Consider the following 27,135-nt stretch of genomic DNA (forward strand, 5'->3'; position numbering starts at 1 on the left):
GGCCACATACGGCCCCCAAATCCATTTAATTTGGCCCCGCCACCAGTTTATAATCAATTTTTGCATCATAAATGTGTTTTATAGTGAACTATACATCAAAACAAACCATTTTATTTTGAAATTCATAACTGTGATGTTTTAATACAAAAAAGACTTTGGGGTATTATTATAATTATATTTTTGTCATTACAGTGTTTGAAACAACAATCAAAAACACAACATAGTTTAGTTTAAATGTGTTATTTTGTGATCTCAGACTTTTGAAATCCTTCGTTTAAATCCACATCAGTGTGCAGCACCTCCTAAAAAGAGATGTAGATTTCAGATTTTATGGAAATTGTTGCCGAAACGGCATCATAAAGTAGTGAACATATTCTCAAGACGTCACAGATGTTAGCAGGAGTAGCATTTATTTTAAAAAAAGTGCCAGCAAACAGCGTAAGACTTTTGAATAAATGTCCTCCAGCAGCAGGGACACCAGGATAAACATGTTTTAAACCATTTAACAAAAGCCTCACCTCCATAAAATCTATGCCTTTTTAAATATTATTTCTTTATTGCTTTATCTCACTGAGACAGACTTTTCTCACTGTAACCCAGAAGTTTGTGTTGTTGTAAACCTCACTCCCCTGCGCCAAAGTCCATAGAGAAAACCAGCAATTTTTACGTCATGCCACACAGGAGTTTGTTGATCTGCTGCTTCCGTTCAAATGTGTTGTCTCGTGACTTCGATGAATCCAAATGAAGGATTTTCAAACACCGAAAAACTGGAATGAGGCAGCAGTATAGCAGCAGCTCCTGTGTCCCTGTGAACTAAAAATGCAGGTTTTCTCCATGGACTTTGGTGCTGGATAGTGAAAAGCAAAGAAAGCGACACAAACTTGTGTTATCTTGCATTTTTAATGGCAACATAAAGCAGAAATCTTAATGCTTTTGCTTCAGCAACCACACTTTGAAAAACAACAACCCTGGAATATCCCTTTAGATTGAACGTGATGCCTCTGTTTCCGTCAAAGTCTCCCTTTACCTGGACTTACCTGCAGGGAAACCGTGTGTTTATGTCACCATGGCAACAGGTGACTCGTGATCCAGAGGTTCACTATAGGGCATCAACAGGGAGGAGTGTGAAGCTGATTATGGTGACTTCATTTCCACCTTGACTTTCAAAATAAAGCGTATTACATAGTACCAATGTGCATTTTTTACTCTAGTTTTTCAAAGTATAGTTGAAAACAGACCATTCTGGATGCAATTTTCTATTTATCTTTTAATGAAAGTATTGAGCTTTATGAAAAAAAAAAAATGCTGTATTTTATTTTATTTTTAAACCGGATGTTGTAATTTCCTGTTTTTGTAAGTGCGTTTGGCTTTACAGCCTCATCCACCTCATAGAGGCCACTGCTCCGCGGACTCATACCCGGAGAAGACCAGCGTGCTGCGGCTTCACTTCTGCCTGTACACCGCGACAGCAAACCGGACCCGGAGGTAAAACAGCCGCATGTCTTTGTTAAACTAATGTGTGCGGCTGAAAGTGCTTTTGACGTCCGTTTCGATCCCGCTTTACCGCCAATTAAGTTCCGTTATTTCCTCCGCTCCGGTCGTTGGGGTATCACCGGATTCCATTGTAAAAATCGTGAATTTTGAGAAAATCGTGCTGTTGGGACGAGTTTGATAACGGGCAAAACACAATGATAAGTTTGTTATTAATGAATGGGACCTTGCCTTTAATTCGGCTCATATAAAAGACACGATCTTTAAAATCTTTACTCTCATACTAATGATGCTGGTTATTCAGCACAGTGATGCATTATTATCATTTCTAAATAACAAAAAACTAAATGGCATAAATACTACAGGCCCAGGCATTCAAAAAATAAAGAAATCAATAAAAGACCTTTTAATTTCCAGAGCTACAAACATTAAAAAACACCAACACATATCGGCTTGTTCCTTCTTCAGGGTGTGGCGACTGAGTAACATAAAGAGTGGGTATAACTTACACAGGTGTGTCCAGGTGAGGGAAGGTAATATTATATATTTTTGGCCTCGAGGGGCACAGAAGTGGCACATACACAAAAAACAAGCATTAGGGTTCAATATAGTTGTTAAATTTAAATGACTCTTATACAAAACTGAAAATTCAAGTAAAAACATTCATATTAAAATGGATATTATGAAATAGCTGTAAGTCAGTTTTGCCCCTTGAGCCATCAGTTGCTCTACTGTGTTGTGTCGACATTAAAACTGTGTAAAAGGTGAAAAACTGTCTGCAGGCAACAATGTGTTTGTCATCTACAAAATAACCATGATTACCAAGATTATCTTATCGTTTTTAACTTTATAAAACATAATGACGGCGTGTTATGTTTAATACTGCAACGATGAATCCATTTATTAATCATCTACTAACTTATTCAACATCTATTTGCTTTTCTTTTCTTGTTTTTTAATGAAAACAATCATCATAAATGTGAATATTTTCAGTTTTCTCTTTGACGGTGATGGAGGTCGACTGTTGTGTGATATTTGACAGATTAAAGAGGAAACTCGGTTTCACTGAGGGCCACATCAGCATAATGGTTACCCTCAAAGGGCCAGATGTAACTGTCATACAGATACAATGTAACCTAATGTAAAATGAAGGTAACTACTCTGTAACATTGATAAATAACTTTCTGTATTTATTTATTGCATTGTGGGAAATGTAGTTTATGGTCAGCGCACGCCTTAAAGCAGCATAGACCCATTTTAACACAGATTTTTAAAACCAATTAATCACTCGCGTGCCACATAAAATGATGTGGTGGGCCACATCTGGCCCCCGGGCCTTGAGTTTGACACGTGCTCTACACTAACATGCCACTTTATTAGGAACACGTATTTAACTGCTTTGTTGAACTTTTATTGGGTGTGCGTGTGTCTCTTCTGTCAGCAGGGACACGTGTCGGTGTCGGTTGTGTCCACAATGTCTCGCCTGCTCTCCGGTTACCTGCGCAGTCTCCGCTCTTACGTGCTGCGACGTCACGAGCATCGCCTCCTGGTGTCGTGTCTGAGCGGACTGTACGGCTGCAGGTGGAGACGCAGCGACAGGGCCGTCACTCGGGGGCCTGGAGACTGCTGCTGCAACAAGGTCAGACGATAATGTCCACAAACACCTGACACACTGAGGAGGACACTGAGGTCAGGTCAGGGTCAGGTTAAAACCTGGAGGAGAAAAACAGTTTATTATAGGCTTTAATCACAGGGACCCAAATATTACAGAATTTAGAGGTGACGTAAAAGTACTTATATTTTTTTTATGTCCTAGAGTTAAAGTAACTCTACACTGAAGTAATACACACATTATAAGTACTTTACTGTGTACAAATCCAAACCATTAAAATAACTAAATTATCCTCAGGAATGATTGGTTCTGGTGAAGGTTCTGTATATTAACAGGAAGTGTGGTTGTTGTCGTTGTTGACAGTTGGAAGGCGCGACCTTTGCCGTGTTGGTGACGTCTTTCTGTGTCACTCTGGTGTTTCTTTACTTCTGGGGTCAAGCAAAGAACGACTACAATGACTTTGACTGGTGGGTTAATCTGAGCAAACAAATAATCCCTGCATGCGTCAACATAACTCTCCATTAATCCCACTCTTGGTGCATTTCTCCTTCTTTTTTTCATGTCTCCTGTGCTTTAAATTCAGATTTCCTGTCTGTGGATGTTAAGAAACATAACTTTAGGAAGAGAAGGGGATAATTTAAAACTAAGAATTGTCCTAAAGAATAAAAGTAACTCTACAGTGAAGTAAGCACAGATTATAAGTACTTTACTGTGTACAAATGGTTTCCAAAATTATCCTCAGGAAAGATTAACTAACCACAATATTTCCCGCATTGTGTAATATGTTACTTATAATAATATGTAACTTATTTAATTCCACAATTTGTTCATACATACAATTAACTTTTATGTAGGAAAATAAATGTATTCCCTTCAAATGTCACCATTATTTTGTCTTTGTTCAGTTTTTTGTTGTTAGCCCTGTTTCAAATGTGCTTATTTTAAATATTTTCTCATTTATCGCCTTGTTTTAAAAAAAAATAAAAAAAAACCACGTTGTGTCCTTTAAATGGCAGGAAGTTGGCGTCTGGTAGATTTATGAGTTTGACACTTGTTTGTTCTTAAAACCTTAATGTCGGTCTTGTTCTTAAGGTTTAACTCTGAGAATCTGGGTTTCTGGTTCCCGTGGTCCATGGTTCTGCTGGTGATCACCACAGTTCTCTTCTCCTACGTCTCTGTGCTCACGGTGAGACACAAACACACACCTTTCTCTGGAATCCTCTCTGAAAAACTTTTCAAAGAAAGGATGTTGTGGTTTGTTGGCCCTCGTGGACTTTGTTTGTGATAAAAATATCTCGATGAAAAGACTGAAAGAGTTACTCATTGATTGATAATGTCCTGTTTAAATTTATTCTTATGACCCGTTTTAAAACAACAACAAATTAAAGCGCTGCTTATTTTCTATGGGTTTGAGATTCTTCATATTTAAAGACAAAGAAGCTTCCCTTTTCTTTTAAATGTTTGATATTTATAATATCACACACACAGTTATTATTGATTTAAAATATTCCATATTTATAGTATATTTAAAGACAAACTACTATTCTTTTTTGGGTTGAAATACTTCATATTTATAATATTTATGTGTATACACACAAGACTAAATTATATGGATTGAAATACTACATATTTATAATATTTAAATGTGTGTGTATATATATATATATATATACACACACACAAGACTAAATTATTTACAATTATATGGATTGAAATGCTTTATATTTACAGTATATATCGTAGTTAAAATTTATAATTGAAGAGAAAATACTTCATATTCGTAATATCAGTAAAGACAGTTTTTATGGATTAAAATACTTCATATTTATAGCATATCATAGTGAAAGACAGAACGTCATATTTATCATTTACACTTACAATACAACAGCTTTATTTAATTTAAATACTTAATCTAGAAACACCATATTATATAATTGGCCACTAATTTATGTTGGATGTAAAACAAAAATGCTGCATATTATGGATGAACCACTCAAAGCTGCTGTACACTACAGTTCCCATTCACTCTATGTTTTCTAGCACTCATCTTTCAAACCTATTCACACACTGTCTGCACAGCGAGGACTCGAACCCACAACCTTCAAGTTGAAAGACGACTCGCTGTCCCACTGAGTCACCTCTACATCATGTTTGTCTCTGCTCTTGTGTTACAGCTGCTCGCCGTGTGTTTGTTGTCCGAGGGACAGAAACTTTATTTACACTGGAGTCACAAGGTAACAAGACGATAAACCTCCAACAAATCACTGTTGTTTTTAAATTATTATTGTTATTATTCTCTGTGGGGGGAAAATGAAGCACAAAAGAAACATAATGAATAAAGATGGTCATTATGGAAATGACAAACACCGAATAACTAAGATATTATTAATGAAACTAGATCTAGACTTGATATTTGATACTTGATATTATTTTTAACACTTAATCTGTAAAAATCGACTTTTGCCCATTTTTCCAATATCTGGCAGTTATTGACAATTTACTGCATGTTAAAATATTGTATTAGCATTTTCAAATGATGAAAAACAAAGTGGTGTGTTTGAAATGTAATATTTAAAATAACATTTTGTCTGAGTCTCTGACTCAACGGGACTCAAAAACAGGACAAACGAGGCAATCAGAGATGGCAACGAGCCTCTGGCGCCCTCTGCTGGTCATAGTGGCAAGTGGGGGAAATGCAAACAAACAAAAAATGTAAACAATGTGCAAGACGGTGATTCTTTGGCTTCCTTGAACAAATGACCATGAAATTACCACACGTTGACTTTTGACGTGCAACTTCTCAGCTGTCGGAAACCACTGGTAATGCAAAGTGCGTTTTTTGTGTGTTAAAGGGTTAATATCTCATTCTGTGTGTTATTAAATTCCATTGATCTGTGAAAGTGTAATCTTCTTGGCTCAGGTGATGATGGCGCTGACCCTGATCTTCTCCGTCGGCGCCATCATCGTGGTGTCCAGCATGTGGGGAGACGAGTGGACCACCACACTGCTGTCCTTCCAGGTGAGACGCTCTCTACCCGTCTTCACTTCTCTGTGGCTGGAATAACTGCGACGTGCAATTCGCAATAAAAAAACAAACCTATTTTTTTCTTTTGTTTTTGTGTCCCGAACGGCAGATAACGGCACCTTACCTACATGTGGGTGGAGTCTTGTTGATGACGGTTCTGGCCTGGCCAATAGCGATGCATTTCTTCCGCATTAACAGAAGAGGTCAGCTGCACACATTTGCCACGTATTTATTAATGCTCGGCACGTTAACGCCGCCAACGTTAACGCCGACAACGTTAGCCGTGCATTTCCATGACGGAAAGTTAGCTCCGTTAGCTCCTTTAGCGCCGTTAGCGCGCCTACAGTTTAACTGGAGCGGTCTGTTTATTAAAGGAAAAGAGCAGCGCTACAAATAACTAGCGTACCTGTGTACAGTGTATGTGTGCCTCTGTTTTTAAACTTTAGCGTTACTTTAGAGACTCATTTTAACAAATCGGGAGTCACGTAAACTCCCGATTTGTTAAAATCAGCATGCGTTAACATGTGTCAACGTCGACAAGGCTAACGTGCCCAGCATTACTATTTATTTTGTCTGTTTAAAGTTGTTTATTTGGGGCGAATCAGCAGTTTTTGTTTTTGGGTTTTTCAAAATAAAAGTTCCACGTCGTTTTCTGAAATGAAACTGACCACAACGAGACATTGAAGGACAGGTGAATTGGCATCAGTTAAGGTCCCTGAGTGAGAAAGTTAAAACATTTTGTTTACATAAATTTGTAAAGGTTTGCCTTTAATTACAAACAATTCATGTGAGATTTGTGTCCCCTTGTCAACAAAGAACCATGAGCACATTTTGATCAAAATGGTGGTACTTTTACTTTAACACTGGTTTAAAATCAACGTTTGTGTGTTTCAGCGGTGCGCGGGGCGATCATGGTCGTGTACGTGGTCATCCTGTCTCGTCTCTACGTGCTGCCCATGGGTTTTTATTCTCCGTGTATCAAAGAGAAGTGGACTCTGGGCCCGGCTCCGGCTCTCATCGGCCACAGAGGAGCTCCCATGGTGAGCGGCTTCACTGGACGCTTTTATTTTGTAGAACCACGTTTTATCAACATCCTTTTGTGAAGTGAAGCTGCTCAAAACACAAACAAACAAAATAGAACCTACTTAACTATGAGTTTTTTTGGACTGATTATTCAAATGTATTCAGATTAAAACATGACTAAGCTTTTTATTGATGTATCAGAAGTCGGTGAGTCAGCATTAGCACAAATTTTATCGATGAAAATCACTTTCTCTTCTTATTCCACTCTGTTTCTGTTCATGAAAAGCATTTATTTGTCCATTTTTGTTTTCATATTGACAAACTATTTCCTCACGGCAGTAAATGGTCACATTTGAGAGACTGGAAACAGACTTAAAATCATTATTTTATCATTTAAAATAAGAAAATATCAAGTTCTTATTGTTGCTTTAAGTGGAACAGGTAAAATGTCTTGTAATAATGTGAAAACGTTGACTATTTTTGCAGAAAAGTGTGAAATAATGTGAGTGAAAAAGGGCCTGAAGATCACCGCAGAGTGATCTAAAAACCAGACTCAGTATCAGGAGAAAATATGTGCTCTTCACTCTGGAACTGTGCTCACTTCCTGTTTGGATCTGACTGCTGTTAACACACACACACACACACACACACGTCACACAATGACAGCTGTTACTGCTGCTGTGTTTGCAGCTCGCTCCCGAAAACACACTGATGTCGTTTGAGAAGGCGGTGGAGACGGGAAGTGACGGTCTGGAGACCGACGTCATGGTCAGGTCAGTCTGTGACCACCTGTAAATATTTATACTGTGTGTGAAACGCTCAAATGTTGTTTATTAACAGTTAACGACAGTGATAATGTGTCTTTAAGAAGACTTTATATAGATAAGATAAGATACCCTTACCATATAGATAGCGATATCTATCTATATAAATCTAGATGAAGTTTTTTAATTCAAAAAAGTGTAGTGTTTTGTCTTTAAATAGACTATAAATATGGATTATTTTAATCAATAATAACAATGATGTGTATATATGTATATATATATATATATATATATACATATAAAGTGTGATCTAGTATAAATATCAAGCATTTACATGAAAGAAAAGTGCCTTTTTTGTCTTTAAATGAAGATAAATTAAAGCTGAATCAATCGTCAACTATTTTGACCGATAAAGCTTATTTTTCAGCTTAAATGTGAATATTTTCTGGTTTCTTTTAAATAAAAAGCTGAATCAAATCCAAATGGGGAAAAAATAAGGAAGAAAATTAAAGTATTACAATAAAGATGGAAAATATCAGATTATTTCTGCACACTCAAACATCTGTGTTTACGTCTCAGTTTCCTGTCTCCTCTCTTGTGTCGTCATGGTTACAGTTACGACGGCGTTCCCTTCCTGATGCACGATGACACGCTGCGGCGCACCACAGACGTCCGCCGGGTTTTCCCCAACATGATCGACGTCCCGGCGGCCATGTTCACGTGGGCGGAGCTTCAGAGTCTGAACGCCGGAGCGTGGTTCCTCAAAGTGAGAGTTAAAGGGATAGTTTCAGGTTTTATTTATACATCATCAACACGAGACACCCCTTGAGAAGTTTGGAGTTGGTTTCTCTCGCACCACCAAAGCCCATAGAGAGCTTACATCACAGGAAGTTGTTCATCCTCTTCTTCCTCCACGAAGTTCTAATGTGTTGTTGTGTTATTTCTGTGTGTGAAATGACTTTGGTTGGACTTGGTTAAGTGTGAAAAACGTACCAAATGAGGCAGCGGTGGACCAGCAGCTCCTGTTTTTACTGGTTTTCTCAATGGACTTTGGTGTGGGAGCAGTTAAATCAAAACATAGAGTTCTAAATAGCTGTAGACGAGCCATGTTGGGTCACAGCATTAATGAGTTATCGATGTTCTTTGTCCTGCAGCACAGTCCGTTCAGTACGGCCGGCTCTCTGAGCGCAGACGAGCGACAGCGGGCGGTAAACCAGTCCGTGTGCAGCTTGCAGGCGTTCCTGCAGCTGGCGGCGCGCACCGACCGCCTGGTGATCTTTGACCTGTACCGGCCGCCCGCAGGTCACCCGCACAGACACACGTGGGTCAACCGCACGCTGGAGGTCATCAACCACTCGTCCATACAGTCGTCGCAGGTCAGATGTCTTTGTTAGTGATGTTGGAATCAAATCAATGCCATTTTGGCAGGAAGTTGAGCAGAAATCCTTTGACATGTACACATTTGCATTTGGTTTTCCAGCTGTTTTCACACTAGACTGTTGTTTAAAATCTCGAGACCATAATTAAATTATTAAATGTAGTATTATTATTTTACATGCTTTTATTGTGATTTATAAGGGTTTTTTTGGCGCAGTGTGCTGTATAAAAAAGCAGGAGGCACACATTCTGCCGTGTGTAAATGGATTTGTATTTATATAGTGCATTAATATAATTTAATATGCTATATAGCATTTATATAACCCATTCACACCCATTCACCCAAACTTTTCATATGTTTTTCTATCACTCATCTTTCATACCCACTCACACAGCCGTCGGGAGTACGTGGGGTTAAGCGTCTTGCCAAAGGACACATCAGCTTGTGGACTAGCAGAGCCAGGAATCGAAACCCACAACCTTCGAGTTGAAAGACAACTCGCTCTCCCACTGAGCCACTGTCGCGTAGGTTCAAAACCCTGTCTTAGTGTGTTCTCTTCTCTGTGTGCTTCAGGTTCTGTGGCTACCGTCAGAATTCAGAGCTCAGGTGCATGAAACGGATCCCCATCTGCAGCAGACCTCGGGAACGTGGCTCCCCCTAGAGGAGCTGCAGAGCAACAACATCGTCAGACTCAACCTGCACTACATGACGCTGCTGCGGCTGGCCACCAAGCTCGTCAGGTGTGAGTTTTTGCGTGTTTTAAAAAAAAAATTAAGCTCTGCTTAAATATTCACTAACACTAATTCCGGCTCGTCTTCAGCGACTACGCCGCCGCGAACATCAGCACTAACCTGTACGTGGTCAGTCAGCCATGGCTCTACTCTTTGGCCTGGTGCAGCGGCGTCCACTCGGTCACCACCAACGCCCCACAGCTGCTCCGCAACATGAAAACCCCTCTCTTCCTCATGGTACGACCCAGTTCTACACTAATTATTAACAGTTCTTCAGTTTGTTTTCCGTCGTCTTCTTTAACAGCTGTAATATTTGTTTCATAGTCTTTAGACATTGATTTATCTCGAGATAAAGAAATATCTCTAGATATCTCCTTTTCTAGACATAAAGAGATATCTCTTTATCTCTATTTCTTTACCTCGAGATACTACTTTATCTAGATAAAGAGATACTACTTTATCTAGCTAAAGAAATACTTCTTTACCTAGAGAAAGAGATACTTCTTTGCCGAGATAAAAATATGTTTTATCTCGATAAAGAGGTATTTCTTTGCCTAGAGATATCTTTTTTTATCTAGATAAAGAGAGATTTCTTTATCTAGATAGATATTTGCCTAGAGAACGAGATACTACTTTATCCAGAGAAAGAGATGTTTCTTTACCTAAATATGTTTCTTTATCAAGATAAAGAGATAGTTCTTTATCAAGATAAAGAGATATTTCTTTATCTAGATAAATAGAAATTTCTTTACATAGATAAAGATAAACTACTTTATCTCAAGAAAGATATATTTCTTTACCTAAATATATTTCTTTATCCAGAGAAAGAGACATTTCTTTATCTAGAAAACCCCTCTCTTCCTCATGGTACGACCCAGTTCTTACCTGTAGCTCCAGTTACTTCTTAGAGCTGCAAAATATGGACTTCATCATAAGATGTAGTATTAATTATATACCAATTTTATAAAATCTATTTAAAAAAACAGAATTATTAAGAGTTCTTCAATTTGTTTCCCGTCGTCTTCTTTAACAGCTGTTAAAGACTATTTGTTTCATAGTCTTTAGACACTATTGAGATTTAGCTGCTGAGGTACTGAAAATCAATATTTAATGAAGCCACAATTTGAATATGACGTGATGCAGAGAAGTGTGAAAACAGTCGATACCACAAGAGTATTAAAGTCTGGCAGCAAACAGAAAATCCAGCACAGTAGCTTGAGGTCATTTTCCGGCATTTACAATCCTGCTCTCCTCAGTTTGAAGTCCTGAATCACAGTTGTTTACATCTCATCTCCTCAGTCTCATCCTCTTCACAGTTTCTTCATTTTGTTTTAGTACAAAAGTAGTTTATGAAAAGTGTAAAGTTGTGTTTTTCACTCAGACTCATCTCTCTTTTCTTTGTCGCTCTGTCAGAGTCCAGGAGAATATAAGCTGATGTGGAGTCTGACTGACGTGTTTTCTGTCCTGTTGATAGTTGCCATCTTCATTTTTCACTGGTAAATTTCACACACATTGATATTGTTTATAAGTTGTGAAGCAAGTGTTGAATGCTGTCTGAGTCACACTGTGTTTGGGTTTGCGTTTGTTCACAGGTGGCGAGAGAAAGGACAGACTTCCTGCTACGCTAACAGAACCTCACCGGACAACTGCACGTACAGCAAGTTCAGGACAGGTGAGATCGACTGGCAGCACAACTGGAAGGTTGAGGGTTTAATTCCTGCCTCCACGAGATCGATCAAGACTAGAAAAGTGGTGTATGAACACTTCGAGGCAGGAGTCAGGGCCACATCAACCCTGGAAAAGGAGTTTTGCCACACAGCCTTAGGCCTTTTTGTTAAATGACATTTTATTACCTAAATCAATCAGGAGTCACTATAATAATTGATTATTAAATGTCTTATTCTTATTGTCTGAAATCAAACCTTTTCTGAAAACTGAACTTTATTTTGCAGAGATGGGCGACATATGGTCAATATCCAGCACAAGCTCACTGCCAGAGAAGACTGTGAACCTGGCAACCCCACAGAGAAGTGACATCAGTGTATGAGAGGAACTGACCTGGCAACCCTGTGAGATCTCGGAGAGAACACACTGTGAGGTTTTCTTTCTTTGTTTTTATACACTTTGTTAGCTGCTAAGACAAAAACTTTTTTCTAGAATTATCTGGGATTAATAAATAGAAATATTATCCTGAGAGTTCTAATGTGCAGATCTAATCTATAATTTGTATATTAAAAAGCAATTCACTGAGTTTGTTCTTTGAAAAATGTAATTTATTCACGTTTACATCAGGTCACGTGAGTGAAACGTCTGCTCAGAAAAGGTAGCGTGATGATTTATCAGTGGTTAAAAATCAATGCTTCACTCTCTACAGCACGTTATAGGATCGGTTTAATACTGTGGATACAAACGTATGTCTGTGGTGTTTTACATTTACCTTTGGTGTATTTTGTAAGATTGGAGCTACAACACATTGAAAAATGACTTTTTTAATCAGCAAGCATAAATACAGATGCAGTTGAAAGATAAAGCTACTTTTCTAAGATTGGAAAAAAAAAATACTAATTGTAAATGTATGACTTTCTCAACTTAAAGGTTTTTTGGGAGTGTAGTTGAATAATAATGTTTTAAGAATAGTTTTGCTGAAAAACAGCATTTTTAGATCCTGTTTGCTGCTTTTTCTCACTGTTAAAACCACTCATGTTAAAAACCAATGATTTTACATCACAGCACACAGGAGTTGTTAATCCACTGCCTCCATCATTTAGTTCAAATGTGTTACTATATGAATTTAACATTTGAAATCCTTCTTACAGGTTTATGTCAGTGACACAAACTCGCCACATGGGGCAGCAGTAGACCAGCAGCTCCTGAGTCCTCATGAGGTAAAAACACACGTTTTTCTCTATGGGCTTTGGTGCAGGTTTACAAACGTCAGTTTCCACTCAGAAAATGGCTGATTAACAGGGAGAAAATAATCTTTTAGACTTTAGCTGACATGGATTTAATTAAAGTAGTTATTTGTTAAGTTTTTTACATGTCATTTGATTTGATCATTCAAGACCAAGAGTTAGTTTTAAATTAATCTTAAAGAAAACAGCTCAAAATCCAAATGTGAATCCATCCATGTGATGTTTTTGGGCAAAAAAGCTAATTTAAAGGCAGTGGGTGAGTTGTAAGACAGGGACGATGCATAAAAACATTGGCAGTAGAGTGTCTTTTCTAAATACACCCTCAGTGAGGACAGTGTATTCCAGGTCCGTCCTCTCATTTGCTGTTGCCTCGGGTCGATCGCTGTTTGCTCATGGTCGTCAGCATCTGGCTGATGTACGAGGTCAGGAGGTCGTCCATTTTGTAGCCCTGAGGGTTGTAGAGGAGAGGAAACTTCAAACATTGTACGAAACTGATGTTGACATGACTAGAACTGTCAGGAAGTATGGCCTTCTCAGATAGAGATAGCAATATCTCTATCTGAAGAGATATTTCTTTATCTCGAAATAAAGAAATATTGCTTTCTCTGGGGAAAGATGTTTCCTTTTCTAGAGAAAGAGACGCTTCTTTCGCCAGAGAAAGTGACGTTTCTTTAGAAAGAGACGTTTCTTTTCCTAGTAAAGGAGACGTTTCTTTCACCAGAGAAAGTGACGTTTCTTTAGAAGGAGACGTTTCCTTTTCTAGAGACGCGTTTCCTTTTCTAGAGAAAGAGACGTTTCTTTCGCCAGAGAAAGTGACGTTTCTTTAGAAAGAGACGTTTCTTTTCCTAGTAAAAGAGACGTTTCCTTTCTAGAAATGTTTCCTTTTCTAGAGACGCGTTTCCTTTTCTAGAGAAAGAGACGCTTCTTTCGCCAGAGAAAGTGACGTTTCTTTAGAAAGAGACGTTTCTTTTCCTAGTAAAGGAGACGTTTCTTTCACCAGAGAAAGTGACGTTTCTTTAGAAGGAGACGTTTCCTTTTCTAGAGACGCGTTTCCTTTTCTAGAGAAAGAGACGTTTCTTTCGCCAGAGAAAGTGACGTTTCTTTAGAAAGAGACGTTTCTTTTCCTAGTAAAAGAGACGTTTCCTTTCTAGAAATGTTTCCTTTTCTAGAGACGCGTTTCCTTTTCTAGAGAAAGAGACGCTTCTTTCGCCAGAGAAAGTGACGTTTCTTTAGAAGGAGACGTTTCCTTTTCTAGAGACGCGTTTCCTTTTCTAGAGAAAGAGACGTTTCTTTCGCCAGAGAAAGTGACGTTTCTTTTCTAGAGACACGTTTCCTTTTCTAGAGAAAGAGACTTTCTTTCGCCAGAGAAAGTGACGTTTCTTTAGTAAGAGACGTTTCTTTCGCCAGAGAAAGTGACGTTTCTTTCGCCAGAGAAAGTGACGTTTCTTTAGAAAGAGACGTTTCTTTTCCTAGTAAAAGAGACGTTTCTTTTCTAGAAATGTTTCCTTTTCTAGAGACGCGTTTCCTTTTCTAGAGAAAGAGACGCTTCTTTCGCCAGAGAAAGTGACGTTTCCTTTTCTAGAGACGCGTTTCCTTTTCTAGAGAAAGAGACGTTTCTTTCGCCAGAGAAAGTGACGTTTCTTTTCTAGAGACACGTTTCCTTTTCTAGAGAAAGAGACTTTCTTTCGCCAGAGAAAGTGACGTTTCTTTAGTAAGAGACGTTTCTTTCGCCAGAGAAAGTGACGTTTCTTTCGCCAGAGAAAGTGACGTTTCTTTAGAAAGAGACGTTTCTTTTCCTAGTAAAAGAGACGTTTCTTTTCTAGAAATGTTTCCTTTTCTAGAGACGCGTTTCCTTTTCTAGAGAAAGAGACGCTTCTTTCGCCAGAGAAAGTGACGTTTCTTTAGAAAGAGACGTTTCTTTCGCCAGAGAAAGTGACGTTTCTTTAGTAAGAGACGTTTCTTTCGCCAGAGAAAGTGACGTTTCTTTAGTAAGAGACGTTTCTTTCGCCAGAGAAAGTGACGTTTCTTTAGAAAGAGACGTTTTTTTTTTTCCTAGTAAAAGAGACGTTTCCTTTCTAGAAATGTTTCCTTTTCTAGAGACGCGTTTCCTTTTCTAGAGAAAGAGACGCTTCTTTCGCCAGAGAAAGTGACGTTTCTTTAGAAAGAGACGTTTCTTTCGCCAGAGAAAGTGACGTTTCTTTAGAAGGAGACTTTCCTTTCTAGAGACGCGTTTCCTTTTCTAGAGAAAGTGACGTTTCTTTAGAAGGAGACGTTTCCTTTTCTAGAGACGCGTTTCCTTTTCTAGAGAAAGTGACGTTTCTTTAGTAAGAGACGTTTCTTTCGCCAGAGAAAGTCACGTTTCTTTAGTAAGAGATGTTTCTTTCGCCAGAGAAAGTGACGTTTCTTTCACCAGAGAAAGTGACGTTTCTTTAGAAAGAGACGTTTCTTTTCCTAGTAAAAGAGACGTTTCTTTTCTAGAGAAAGATCCTTTTATAGAGACGTGTTTCCTTTTCTAGAGAAAGAGACGTTTCTTTTCATAGTGAAAGAGACGTTTCTTTTCTAGAAATGTTTCCTTTTCTAGAGACGCGTTTCCTTTTCCAGAGAAAGTGACGTTTCTTTCGCCAGAGAAAGTGACGTTTCTTTCGCCAGAGAAAGTGACGTTTCTTTAGAAAGAGACGTGTCTTTTCCTAGTAAAGGAGATGTTTCCTTCACCAGAGAAAGTGACGTTTCTTTAGGAGACGTTTGTTTTCGAGAGAAACGGTTCCTTTTCTAGAGACCCGTTTCCTTTCCTTTAGTAAGAGATGTTTCTTTCGCCAGAGAAAGTGGCGTTTCTTTAGTGTCTTAGTAAGAGATGTTTCTTCTGTTTCGAAACTTCTCTTACTAATGGCGCTAAAGAAACGTCTTTTTCTCCAGAAAAGGAAACGTTTCTCCAGAAAAGGAAACGTTTCTCTAGAAAAGGAAACGTTTCTCTAGAAAAGAAACGTCACTTTCACTGGCGAAAGAAACGTGTCTTACTGAAGGAAACGGTTCTCTAGAAAAGAAAACTCTTTCTAAAGAAACGTCTCTTTCTCTGGCGAAAGAAACGTCTCTTACTAAAGAAACATAATTTTCTCTGGCAAAAGAAATGTCACTTTCTCTGGTGAAAGAAACGTCTCTTTCTCTAGAAAAGGAAACGCGTCTCTAGAAAAGGAAACATTTCTCTAGAAAAGATACGTCTCTTGCTAAAGAAACGTCACTTTCTCTGGCGAAAGAAACGTCACTTTCTTAGGAAAAGAAACGTCTCTTTCTAAAGAAACGTCACTTTCTCTGGCGAAAGAAACGTCTCCTTTACTAGGAAAAGAAACATCTCTTTCACCAGGAAAAGAAACGTCTCTTACTAAAGAAACGTCACTTTCTCTGGCGAAAGAAACGTCTCTTTCTCTAGAAAAGGAAACGCGTCTCTAGATATTTCGTTATCTAGAGAGAGATTTCTTTATCGAGAGATATGTCTTAATCTCGAGTTAGATATGTGTTTTAACTTAAACTGTGATAAAAGTGAGAATCTCACCAGTGAAGTCTCACACAGCAGTTTGCTTCCTCGGACCAGGTTTCCGATGGTGATGTGGAAATAGGTGTGTCCACTGCTCCAGTTGGAGATCTTGGTGAAGGGGTGAGTGGTGAGAATGTCCTGCAGCAAATATGACAACACTGATCCATCAAATACCAGTTTAAAACATTTAAATGTTGTTGAAATGTAGAACTCACCTTAGACTTGAGGTCAATCAGACTGACTCCGTGTTTGTTGATGGCGATCAGCAGCGTTTCCGGATAATTTGGATCAGTCGTTTGCTGACAAAGAATAACAACGTGATCATAAAAGTTCTTCATTTGCGGAACACTTCACTTATTTCAACTCATGACTTTGCTCTGCCGTCTTTACCTTCACTTCAAAGAAGGCGGAGCCAAACGTGGGCCACTTGTAAATGATCCAGAGGAGTGAGAGTTTGGCTTCTTCTTGACTTTTCCCTGAGTGTTTGTTGAACGGAGTCAGGATCGACTGAGAGGAGAGGAAAAACAACATTTCTGAACATTATTTACACGCATTAATCCAAATCAAACACTTCAGAGTTACGTATTTCCATTTTTTTTTTAACTTAGAAAGTCAGAGCATCGAGAGCCGGGTTTTTCCAACCCTGGTCCTCAGGGAACACTGCCCTGCATGTTTTAGATGTTGCCCTACTCCAGATGAACAGCTAGTTATCAGGCTTCTGCAAATCTTGATGACGAGCTTACCATTTGAATCAGGTGTGCTGGCAACATCTAAAACATGCAGGACAGTCTTCCCTGAGGGCCAGGGTTGGAAAACCCTGATCTAGAGGAGGTCAATTCAGCGTTAAAACAGACTTTTCTGCAATTCTGACTTCTGATGTAAATGAAATGCACCAAAAGCCATAGAAAAACAAAATGGGGACTCAAAACTAGTCAATTTCTATAAAGTTTACATTGACTAAAAGATCACCTCAGGTGAAAAACAAACATGTTTTTACTTAAAATGCCTGACTCACCCTCTTCCAGTCATCGGGGGACATGTGTCTCATCAGGTCCTGTGGGACCAGGTCCTTGAGGATTCTGGGAATGTTGTGAAAGTGTGATTTGTCCTCGTCAAACTTGACTCTGTAGATCAGCGCCGCCAGCTGGTAAACCTCGTCCTTGGAGCACTTGTGGTAGCCTCGCAGATACTTGGGCAGCTCCTGCAGAGACGACACAGAAATGTTGTTGAATGTAACCGTGGAAAGACGTCTTCAGGAGGACGGTGACCACAGAGGACACTGACCTGGTAGTAGTGGAAGATGGAGTCGGCCATGGCGTCTCTTCCTGGCACCGTGTTGGTCCAGAGCTTCTTCATGAAGAACACCTGATACGTCAGTGAAGGCACCGCACCCACTATGCATGGAGACACAGGAAGTGATGTCACAACAGAGAAGACGACAATATGTGAACTTTAAAGTTGAAAATTGTAAAAATAAAGATCGCTCTATGAATGGCTGTTAAAGACAAACTGGCTTCTTCACCGTCTTTCACGTGTCTAGCTTTCTTGATCCAGTCGGTCAGATGCCTCACAAAGTCAAAGAAGAAGTCTCCGTCGGGAACACTGATCACCTGTAAATCCATCACAAACCAATATTCTGGTGACCGGTGTCAAAAAAACAAATAGAAATGTCACTTTAAATGTGTCACATTTGTCGGATATAAGGCTAAATATTGGTTTTTATTATTACAATGCAGTGTTTCCTCACTTTGTCTGTGATCTTGACAAAAAGACTGAAGCCTTCAGAGGATTTGAGCATCAGACGTCCAGAGATGTTGTGACAGAAGTCTTTGGCTTTGGTGCTCGACTCCACCTCAAACACCTGTCGACAAAGTGACAGGAACATGTGGGGAAAAACAGGCATACATTCATTTTACAGATTCAGTGTCACAGCTTTAAACAAGGTCATGTTTAGTCAATTTAAACCATTAGAATTCACAGTTTTTAGACATAGAAATGTATATAAACCACCAGAGAATTCTGAAGTATTCATGATAATCATGTTTTTACATAAAAATGAGTAAATGTCATTTTAAAACATACTTTTATTGAAACAAATGCATTTCCTTATTTAAAGCAGACCTAGACCGGAAGTTCCATTTAACGCTGTTTTTTTTTGTGTGTATCTGCGTCATTACCTTGTTGACGAAGCCCTGGAGGTTCAAAACAGTTCAGCCATTGCTGAGAACGCTGTGTTTTATTGTAATCTCGGGCTCAGTGAGATCTCTGAAAAAACCCATTCCGGTTATGTAAACAACGGTTCTCCTAAACAGCGGATCCTCCTGCTCCGGGCACTAGTCCGGGCACATCCGGGGTTGCGTACATTGAACCGCAGAAGAAGAATAACGTCCGTTGTTTCACGAGCGACAGTGTCTTCTGACTCTGGGTCTGACTCCGGGTCAAAGTCATTAAAGGGACTGCGGTGGGGAGTCGTGAAGAAGCTATTTTTAAACATTGTTAAAACAATGTTTTGATAATGAGTAAGGCTCTACTCTGGCCAATCACAAGACTCTGTCTTCTGGGGGTGAGATTTATGTCTGAAATATCGCGACTGGGAACAGCGTCAGAAAAGAGAGATTTCTATCGGCTTGTTTACAGCAACTAGGAGGTTTTTGACCATAAAAACAAGTTAATGTATGTAAGTAGACCTCCATAACTGACATGTGCAACAGGACCACTCTATGTGACCTTTGAAAAAATATTGTTTATAGAGTTCATGCTTATGTCTGAAATTTCTTGTGTATGTTCTGTTATTAATTTGCATCTTTTTATTTATGAAGCATTTGTACGTCTCTGTTTTGAGACAAAAACAATAAAAAAAAAAAAATCTGGTGACATTTTTAATCACGTGGCGGCCGAGTAATTAAAGGTGGATTAAACGATCGGCTGACCTCGTCTGAATCGTCCGGGAAATAAACTTTGTGGAAGATCTGCGTGGTTTTGTGCTGGATGGCCTCCACCTCCACCAGGTGAGGAGGATACTTCCTCGATCCATTTCTGCCACAGATGAAAGGAAAGAAGAGGTTTGTAAACAGAGCAGAAAGAATGGAGGTTAATCAAGGGTGAGTGCAAGTGTGTTATTTACCGTAAGGCCTTCTGCAGACGCTGCATACAGTCTGGGGCCAGTGGATAGTGTTTCTTCGCCTGGAGGAATCTCTGGACGTGAGGCAGCAGGACGTTACTGGGAGGAAACAAACCTGTGCAGAGCCACAGAAGCTCCCAGCCTTTCTCCTCACTGTACCTGAACACACACACACACACACACGTAGACACACACACGTAGACACACACGTAGACACACACGTAGACATTAACCCTCAAACCAGGTCTTAATCCTGAGGAGTTGTGTGTGTGTGTTTCAGACTCACTTGATGTGATTGTCCGTCAGCTGTTTGAGGATCTGACAGAAGATCTCGTCTTTGAGGGGCTCGGCCTTCAGAGCGCCTTCAAAGATCTGGTCGGTGAGCTCGTTGACGAAGCGCACTCTCTTGGACGGGTAGTCGCCCATGTACTTCATCACAGGTACACGAGGAGTTAAAGACAGAAACTTCATTTCACTTCAATTACAATTACTGTGTATGTCAGAGTGCCAGTCCTAGAGATAATAATTTATCTCAGAGTAATTATAAATTATTAAAAAATTTATTAAATATCCATATCCATCCACAAAAGTCAATTTTTGCAATTTGCTATTCAGTGGTAATGGGACCCGAATTGCAAACTTTTGCAAATCGAGACCTGAAAACGTCATATAAATAAAATGTGTGCAACTGAAGCTACCATGGTTATTGTTGTTTTTTTAACTACAATTCATGCAAAATTCATCATGTTGCTCTAAAACTCCGTCTGATCGCAATTTCCCTGATGTGCATGCAGATTTCGGTGACCTTTCGTGCAAGGTCACGGCTTCTAAAGTGCACTCAGAGATGGTGAGGATAGAAAAAAGCAAATCAGACCCCTCACACTTAAAGAGTGGAAAAAAATACATACAGGAAGGTGAAACACCAAAGAAATGGGACAAAATAATTGGATACAGGAACAGGAAATGGGACTGTTTAAGCAATAATTCCCACACTATTGTAGTTAATAAGGTTTTAAGAGTAAGGATATCAGTGAAGGCCACACAGGCCTCCTGAGAGAGCTCCTCATGAGCCAGCACCTTCTTCAGCAGAGGCTGTTTGAGAGGCTCCCTGCTGCAGCTCCACACTCGCTCCTTCCCTCGGCTTTTAGACATCATCACTCGGCTCAGGGTGCTTTTAGGAGGAGGCCTGGAGACATGCAGGAGGCAGGAACGAAAGGTGAGTGGAAACGACATCATAAAAGTCGATTATCACACAAAAAGTGAAGAAAAGAAGACCTGAAGTAGTCGTAGGAGAATTCCTCCAGAGTGTAGGCCTTTGGTTTCTCCTCTTTTTCACAAAGGTTAATGTGGGACAGAGTGATTGATTCTCGCCTCTGATCAGGAGTCATGATCACTAAAGCCTGAGATGGAGAGAAGAACAATGAGATGGAGGACGTGTGATTCATCAATAATCTACTAATCCACTCACCACGATGTCACACTGAGGTCTGGTGACGGTGGGCAGCACGTAGACACAGTCTGCAGGGAAGTCTCCTCTCTGTTTGGTCCTGTCGTTGATGCCGTGAGCCCAGCCCGAGTTCATCACCTGTTCTCCATCGTGCTCGTCCAGGATGATCAGGTCTCCTTTGGAGAAGCTCAGGAACGTGGACTCCGCCCCCGCTGCCACACCAACAACACATAAATATGACTGTGAAGGTTCTACAGAAATCTAGAGAAGATGCATTGAAGACCTTGTCTCACCAGGGTTGGGACAGTCCAGAAGTGCCACCACATACTTGGACCTCTTCTTCAGGCCCTCCAGGAAGGTGACCACCAGATCACGGATGTCCTCCGCGTTGTTGGAGGTGAACGTGTACTCGTCTCCTTTCACCGTGGCCAAGGTGAAACTCTGGCCCTGGAGTTTACCGCCTCTGCTGCTGGACACTGCAGTGATCTCCGGGAAAGAGAGCTCCAGAAGAATCTGCTCCTGCTCGTCCACAAAGTAAACACCGGTCCAGTTCACTGCCACGATCACATCGTTCTTGGGCAGACTGGGTCCTGTGAGGAAGACCACGTCAGCGTTTGCCATTTCCACAGACTGAGTTTTTAATGTTTGTTTGCTTTCTGTGTTTCACACCTGAGAATTTAAAGGCCTCGTAGAAGCGGGAGAAGAGCAGAGGCCACTTCAAACGAGCAAAATCCACCACGTCCTCCTTCACCTTCTGTGTGCTCAGCCTCCTCTTCGTGTTTAATCCCTGCACAGTCAATTATTTAATCATCAATGTCGGTGCTTTACAAGACGTCATGACGTCTGTGTTCCTGATACCTTTTTGTGGGCGTTGACGATCAGCTGAGTCCACTTCTCTGGAGTCTTCATTAACGTGATTTCTCTGTCGGGGATGTAGGACGGGATGAGGCCGAGCAGACGGTCCTGGAAGAGCTCGCAGCCGAAGTCCACGTAATACTGCTGAGAGGCCAGTTCTGCTAAATCCTCCTCCTGACCAGAGGAGACGGAGCGGGGATACGTCTCAAATATTAACAGGTGACTTTCAATTTCTTGTTTTTTTTCTGGAAAAACTACAGAAAATCATAAAAATAAGAATATATTCATCTTGTAAAGCTCTTTTCAAACTAGTGTCACAAACTGGAAACGGCAACAGTACAAACATGAAGCTGTAAAAGAGCAATAAAAGCAGAAGAATAAGACAAATAAAACCAAGTTAAATGTAGTAACAGTAATAAATATTCAATAATTTTCTTCGAAATCAATCATTTGAGGCCAAAAACATGTTTTTTTACACCACTATGACTTAAACCCTGAAAACTAAGCATTTAATCCGTGAAACTACGTTAAAATTTCCACCAAATTTGAAGGAATATCTAAAAAAAAAAAAAGCTCTGTGTTTGACCACCACAAAGTATAATCACTTCCTCACCCTCTCGCAGCGATACTCTCCAAACTTCACGCCTCGCACGATCTGCTGGTAAACGAGGTTCGTGGACACCTGGTCCTCGGCCGGGTTGTGCCACGGGGTGAAGATCTCCTTCCTGAAGAACAGCCTCCAGGGGGCGTTCCTCTCCTGGGCGCCCTGCTCCTTGGCGTACTGCTCGCACTGGGACACAGCGTCCATGACGTGGTCGCTGCCGCTGCCCAACGACGACACCTGACACAGGAAGTACAGATTAAGTCGAGTGTAATTGTTAAAGTAGCTTTAAATGTATATGTTTATCAACTTATCTTGACATTAGGAGACGTTTGTGTCTCACCTCCCTGCACCAAAGTCCATAGAGAAAATCGATGATTTTAAATCATGGCTGAGAGGAGTTTGTTGATCCACTGCTGCCTCCTCTTTTAAGTTAAAAGAGTTATTTTGTGACTTGTGTTTGAAGTCCTTTGTTCAGATTTACCGCAGTGACAAACACTTGCCACAACGACAACTTGTGTGTTTCCTGTTAGCTAAAAACGCTGATTTTCTCTATGGGCTTCGGTGTGGAGAGACACAAACTTCAGTTTCCTGTCTGGGGAAAAAAGCAAACATACTCTGACGATGCGTCCATCTCACCTTGTCAAACAGGGCGATGTAGAGCGAGAAGCCAAAGCGGTCCCTCAGGTGGATCTTGTCAGCCAGTGCGTTGCAGAGCTCGCTGGCTGTGGTGGCCGAGTCTGCCAGCAGAGTCTTGGTGGTTCCATCCATGAATGTCACTGGCAGCATGATGGGCTTCTTCGATTTAGTGGCCTGGGAGCCACAAAAAAGAACATATTTAAGCTACAATTGAAACACAAGTTCCAACTCAACCTAAAAACAACAATACAGTGTAAAAATATAATTAATACCTGCAGCTCCAGCCATGACGGTGGCTGAGTCCGCGTACGATTCACAAACGTCCTCCTCAACCTTTCCTCGCAATATGGAGCGTAACCAGGGGGACCGTTGATTAAGAAAGTCCGTAAATACTGAGGAAATACGACAAAAGATGAGTTGGATTTTGGAGTATTTAGAGTATGAGCAACTGAAATTGCAAGTTTCAACTTAAGCTGACACTTATTTCCAGTTTATAATCACACGAGACAAAGAGAACAGTATTTTTGGTATCATTTTCGTGGGGGAAGACATTTTAATAAGTGTAATTATTTAAACAGATTATGTTTTATACCAGAAAAAACTAATTAAAGACATATTTAGTGGATCCTTTGAGAACTCTTACGATTTTTGTGTCTTTTATTTTGTTACAAGAGAAGAAGAAAAGTCATTTTTTTAAAATTGCCTTCAATTATTGGACGGATGAAGTGTTTCTTACTTTGACAAACTTCTCAGACGGAGCGAAGCAGCCCACGCAGAGCGACAGCAGGATCCAGCCTCGGGCGTGGCTGCTCTTGGACGGATTCTGGCTGAGCTGTTTGCAGATCTGACAGTAGATTTCATCTCTGCAGCAGAGAATAAAACCACACACAGCAAAACAAAATAAAGAAAGCTTGATTTCAATAAGAGCAAAGCTAAAAAAAAAGCATTTATCAAGAAACTCAAAACTGAATCAATGTAAACTAGGGCATTAAACTAGGGCATTAACAAAGAAGTCGACTTGTCGACGTCAGTAGCACAAGTCAACGACCCCTGAGAGGGGTCGACAAGTCCAGCTGCCGAACTCTGTGCGTATTGCGCAACCCCTCAACTTTCAACGATGGAGAATCCACTGCAGTGGTGGGCCTGCAACCAGGCCAACTTGTACTTGACTGTTCCAGCCACCAGCACCCCCAGCGAAAAGGGTTTTCTCTGGCCGGGAATACCATCACCTGACAGTGCGCAAGCCTTCATCCAGCACATGTGGATACTCCGATCTTTTTGCATGAAAACCTGCAGCGCAAGTGCGCCAGGACTGTGAAAGAGGTATATGAGGGTGACTTCGAATAGGGTTACTTTGCTGTCAAGCAAGTGTGTTTTCATTTTTCTGTTAATTTTCGAGATATATATATATACACGTGTATATATATATATATACGTATATATATATATATATATGTGTATATATATATATACATATATACACGTATATATGTATATATATGTACAAAAGAGCGCATTTTCGTTATATATTATACATATATCGAAAATGCGCTCTTTTGTTAACATTGTTACCGTGTTTTCTTTTGTTCAAATGTCTTTGAGAATGCATGTTGATTCTTGTGTTTTGAAAGTGCACTTTACTGTACTTGTTAATGTTACAGAGAACTAATAAAAATTGCTCATTGTTGGACAGCTGTGTTCCTCCGCTGTGTCAATGTGATGACGTCATCAAACGACTTGTCAAACCAATATTAAGTCAAAAACCTTATATTACACTCAAATTTGTTGTCAGGGTCCATAAAGTTTGCAAACTACTTTTTCCCTTCTTTGTTTAGCTATTTTTTTAATCTCCTTTAATGTTTTTAATTTTCAGTTTACATGTACATTGTTTGCATGTATTTCTTTTGTGTTAAGAATTGTAACTTGTGCCTCAAACTGTGCTGTTGTATAGCGACTAAGTTACATGCTGCTCTGTGCTCTCACCTGAGAGCCGGTCGTAAGATGCCGTTGCCGATGACGAAGTGAAGTTTCTCCAGGTTGGACGTGGGTCTGTCCTCCAGCATGCTGTTCCCCTGGAGAGAGTAGTCTCCGTCCGTCAACCTCCTGGTGACCTGACACACACACAAAAACCCACATTATAATGTGGTAGTGTTGGGACCTGGCGCCGATGCATCGGATCTTGTGCCGAGTAATCCAGGAAGTGATAAGCGACACGCGTACCATTTAGGGAGGGGGGGCTGACATCATTGATGACAGATGAGGCCTCGTCGGTTCAACGTTAGTGGCGTAAGAAGCGCTGCAGGGAGTCGGAATACTTTTGAAACCAAGACTGCAGTAGAGGGTCACCAAAGAAGTGACCTCCACTTCAGCGCCAAGTGAAAACTGTGTTATTGCCGCACTTATTGGCTTTTTTAACACTTAATACGACTTTAATACATTTTAATGTTTAAAGGAGGCCAGCATGAGCTTGACCTTTGACCACCAAAGTGTAAGCAGTTAATCTTAACCACTTCTTCCCTGACCGTCTTTTTGGAGTCCCTGCTTGAAAATGACATGCCCAAACTAAATCGAGTAAACCTCTGCAGTTACAAGCTCTATGTGGATTATCCTGGTATCAAAATAAAGATAACACTTGTGAGATTCCACCAGAGGTGTACGTTTCACTGTAGATGCCACTGTGTCAGAGTAAATGTACATGGAACACAGCATAACTGAAGGATTTTTTTTTTTTCTCGTCTAAAAAAAATATTGCATTTTAAAGCAAATATCACCTTTAAAAAATGCAGTAGGAGCTTAAAAACATGGAGGTCATATAACAACATGTGGACATGAGCTGTGCAAAGTCTGATGCTGCTGAAATGAAGCAGAGTGAAATTACAGATGTTTTATTAAAGAGATGTCTGGGCGTTCTCACTTTTGGCACAGCTTGGCACCATCTGTGCCATTTGAGATTTCTTAGGTACCAAATTATTAAAAACCCATTTAATTTACACTACAGGTCTAGAAAGAACTTGTTTTGAAAAAACAAAATTATAACTCGCTGTAAATTGATGCATCCTGTGCGGTGCGTAATAACAACTCTGTGGCTCTGCAGTGTCTTCAGTTACGCAGCGCCATAGCTCTGGCTTACCTTGGTCAATTAGGGTGATTGACAGCTCGTTTTAAACCTCTAAACCGGTAAAATCAGACCCCGGTCTCCAAATGTGTGTGAATCACTTCATTAGTGAGTCAAAAGGACATAAATGCATATGACGCATTTGTGCGGACATTCGCCCTTCTCTAATCAGAACGATATAATGTCGCTCTGTAATGATCAATCAGACCGGGATTTGTTCCCAAAGCATGCTGGAAAGTGTAGTTCTTCATTAGAAGCGGTTTTGTTCCAGTGGAAATAACTTGTTTTGATAAACAGCAAAGGTAAGACAACATTTCTGCTTGTATTTCTTGAAAGTCAGTTGTTTTGCTCTTATTTTGGGGCTGGATCCGTGAATCTTGGTCGTAGAGTAATAAAAATTGTTGACACGTTTTTTTTTGTTTACATAAGCACGCTGAGGCTCTGGTGCCGCTTTTCAATGAGTGCGATGTGACGTTTTTTTCCACTCCTGCTGTTTGATCCATCGGTGTTTTAACTGTGTTTCGTGAACATAAGAATGATTTATATGAGCTTTTACCTTTCTGTGGGTATGCAGCATGTCTGTGTTTGTTAAAGTTAGATATGGTTTTATGACGCTTTTGTCGCTGCGTCTGACGCTGCCCCCGATCCCGGGGGCAACCGTGAAGAAGAGGTTAAAGTGAATATTTTGAAAAGATTTCCTGGAGATATTCTGGAGATGTTGTACTCACAAGAAGAAAAACTTTGGTAGAAATGTATCTGGTCATTAAGAAGCTTCTCTGCTTCTGCTGAGATATTAACCATCTGCATATGTAATTATAAGTAAAGAGCTGTGCGCTTTGGCTGTTTTTGCCTCCTGGACTCCGGCAGAACGACCGTCCGATCACAGACGAGA

At 40.2% G+C, this 27,135-nt stretch overlaps 2 protein-coding genes across 2 annotated transcripts in view; one reads left to right on the top strand and one right to left on the bottom strand.

Moving 5' to 3' along the window:
* Window positions 1-1,066: 1,066 nt before the first annotated feature.
* On the top strand, window positions 1,067-12,071 carry LOC310927379 (glycerophosphodiester phosphodiesterase domain-containing protein 5-like; the record flags this gene model as incomplete). The annotated part of the gene is made up of 18 exons (XM_083889674.1): window positions 1,067-1,076; window positions 1,359-1,485; window positions 1,960-2,014; window positions 2,936-3,130; window positions 3,467-3,570; window positions 4,196-4,289; window positions 5,278-5,337; window positions 6,024-6,122; window positions 6,238-6,331; window positions 7,023-7,168; window positions 7,842-7,924; window positions 8,531-8,681; window positions 9,070-9,291; window positions 9,867-10,033; window positions 10,114-10,261; window positions 11,438-11,520; window positions 11,617-11,696; window positions 11,977-12,071. The coding sequence occupies 18 exons, from the start codon at window positions 1,067-1,069 to the stop codon at window positions 12,069-12,071; spliced, it is 2,013 nt and encodes a 670-aa protein (XP_083745800.1).
* A 1,139-nt stretch (window positions 12,072-13,210) lies between these two features.
* myo7ab (myosin VIIAb) overlaps window positions 13,211-27,135 on the bottom strand; it is a gene marked incomplete at its 5' end in the record, with an annotated part of 31,906 nt that continues 17,981 nt past the window's right edge. The window contains 22 exons of the mRNA XM_083889056.1: window positions 13,211-13,384; window positions 16,484-16,603; window positions 16,681-16,764; window positions 16,856-16,972; window positions 17,481-17,666; window positions 17,750-17,859; window positions 17,988-18,075; window positions 18,213-18,326; window positions 19,396-19,501; window positions 19,590-19,745; window positions 19,873-20,015; window positions 20,604-20,772; window positions 20,862-20,986; window positions 21,055-21,245; window positions 21,327-21,623; window positions 21,703-21,820; window positions 21,892-22,062; window positions 22,502-22,729; window positions 23,129-23,302; window positions 23,401-23,520; window positions 23,865-23,991; window positions 25,112-25,239. Of these exons, the coding sequence (XP_083745182.1) occupies window positions 13,292-13,384; window positions 16,484-16,603; window positions 16,681-16,764; window positions 16,856-16,972; window positions 17,481-17,666; window positions 17,750-17,859; window positions 17,988-18,075; window positions 18,213-18,326; window positions 19,396-19,501; window positions 19,590-19,745; window positions 19,873-20,015; window positions 20,604-20,772; window positions 20,862-20,986; window positions 21,055-21,245; window positions 21,327-21,623; window positions 21,703-21,820; window positions 21,892-22,062; window positions 22,502-22,729; window positions 23,129-23,302; window positions 23,401-23,520; window positions 23,865-23,991; window positions 25,112-25,239 (3,165 nt within the window). The 3' untranslated portion in view covers window positions 13,211-13,291. The remainder of the gene's footprint in view (window positions 13,385-16,483; window positions 16,604-16,680; window positions 16,765-16,855; window positions 16,973-17,480; window positions 17,667-17,749; window positions 17,860-17,987; window positions 18,076-18,212; window positions 18,327-19,395; window positions 19,502-19,589; window positions 19,746-19,872; window positions 20,016-20,603; window positions 20,773-20,861; window positions 20,987-21,054; window positions 21,246-21,326; window positions 21,624-21,702; window positions 21,821-21,891; window positions 22,063-22,501; window positions 22,730-23,128; window positions 23,303-23,400; window positions 23,521-23,864; window positions 23,992-25,111; window positions 25,240-27,135) is intronic.

The sequence above is a fragment of the Microchirus variegatus genome (assembly GCF_963457635.1).
Source record: "Microchirus variegatus genome assembly, chromosome: 5".
Classification (NCBI taxonomy): domain Eukaryota; kingdom Metazoa; phylum Chordata; class Actinopteri; order Pleuronectiformes; family Soleidae; genus Microchirus; species Microchirus variegatus.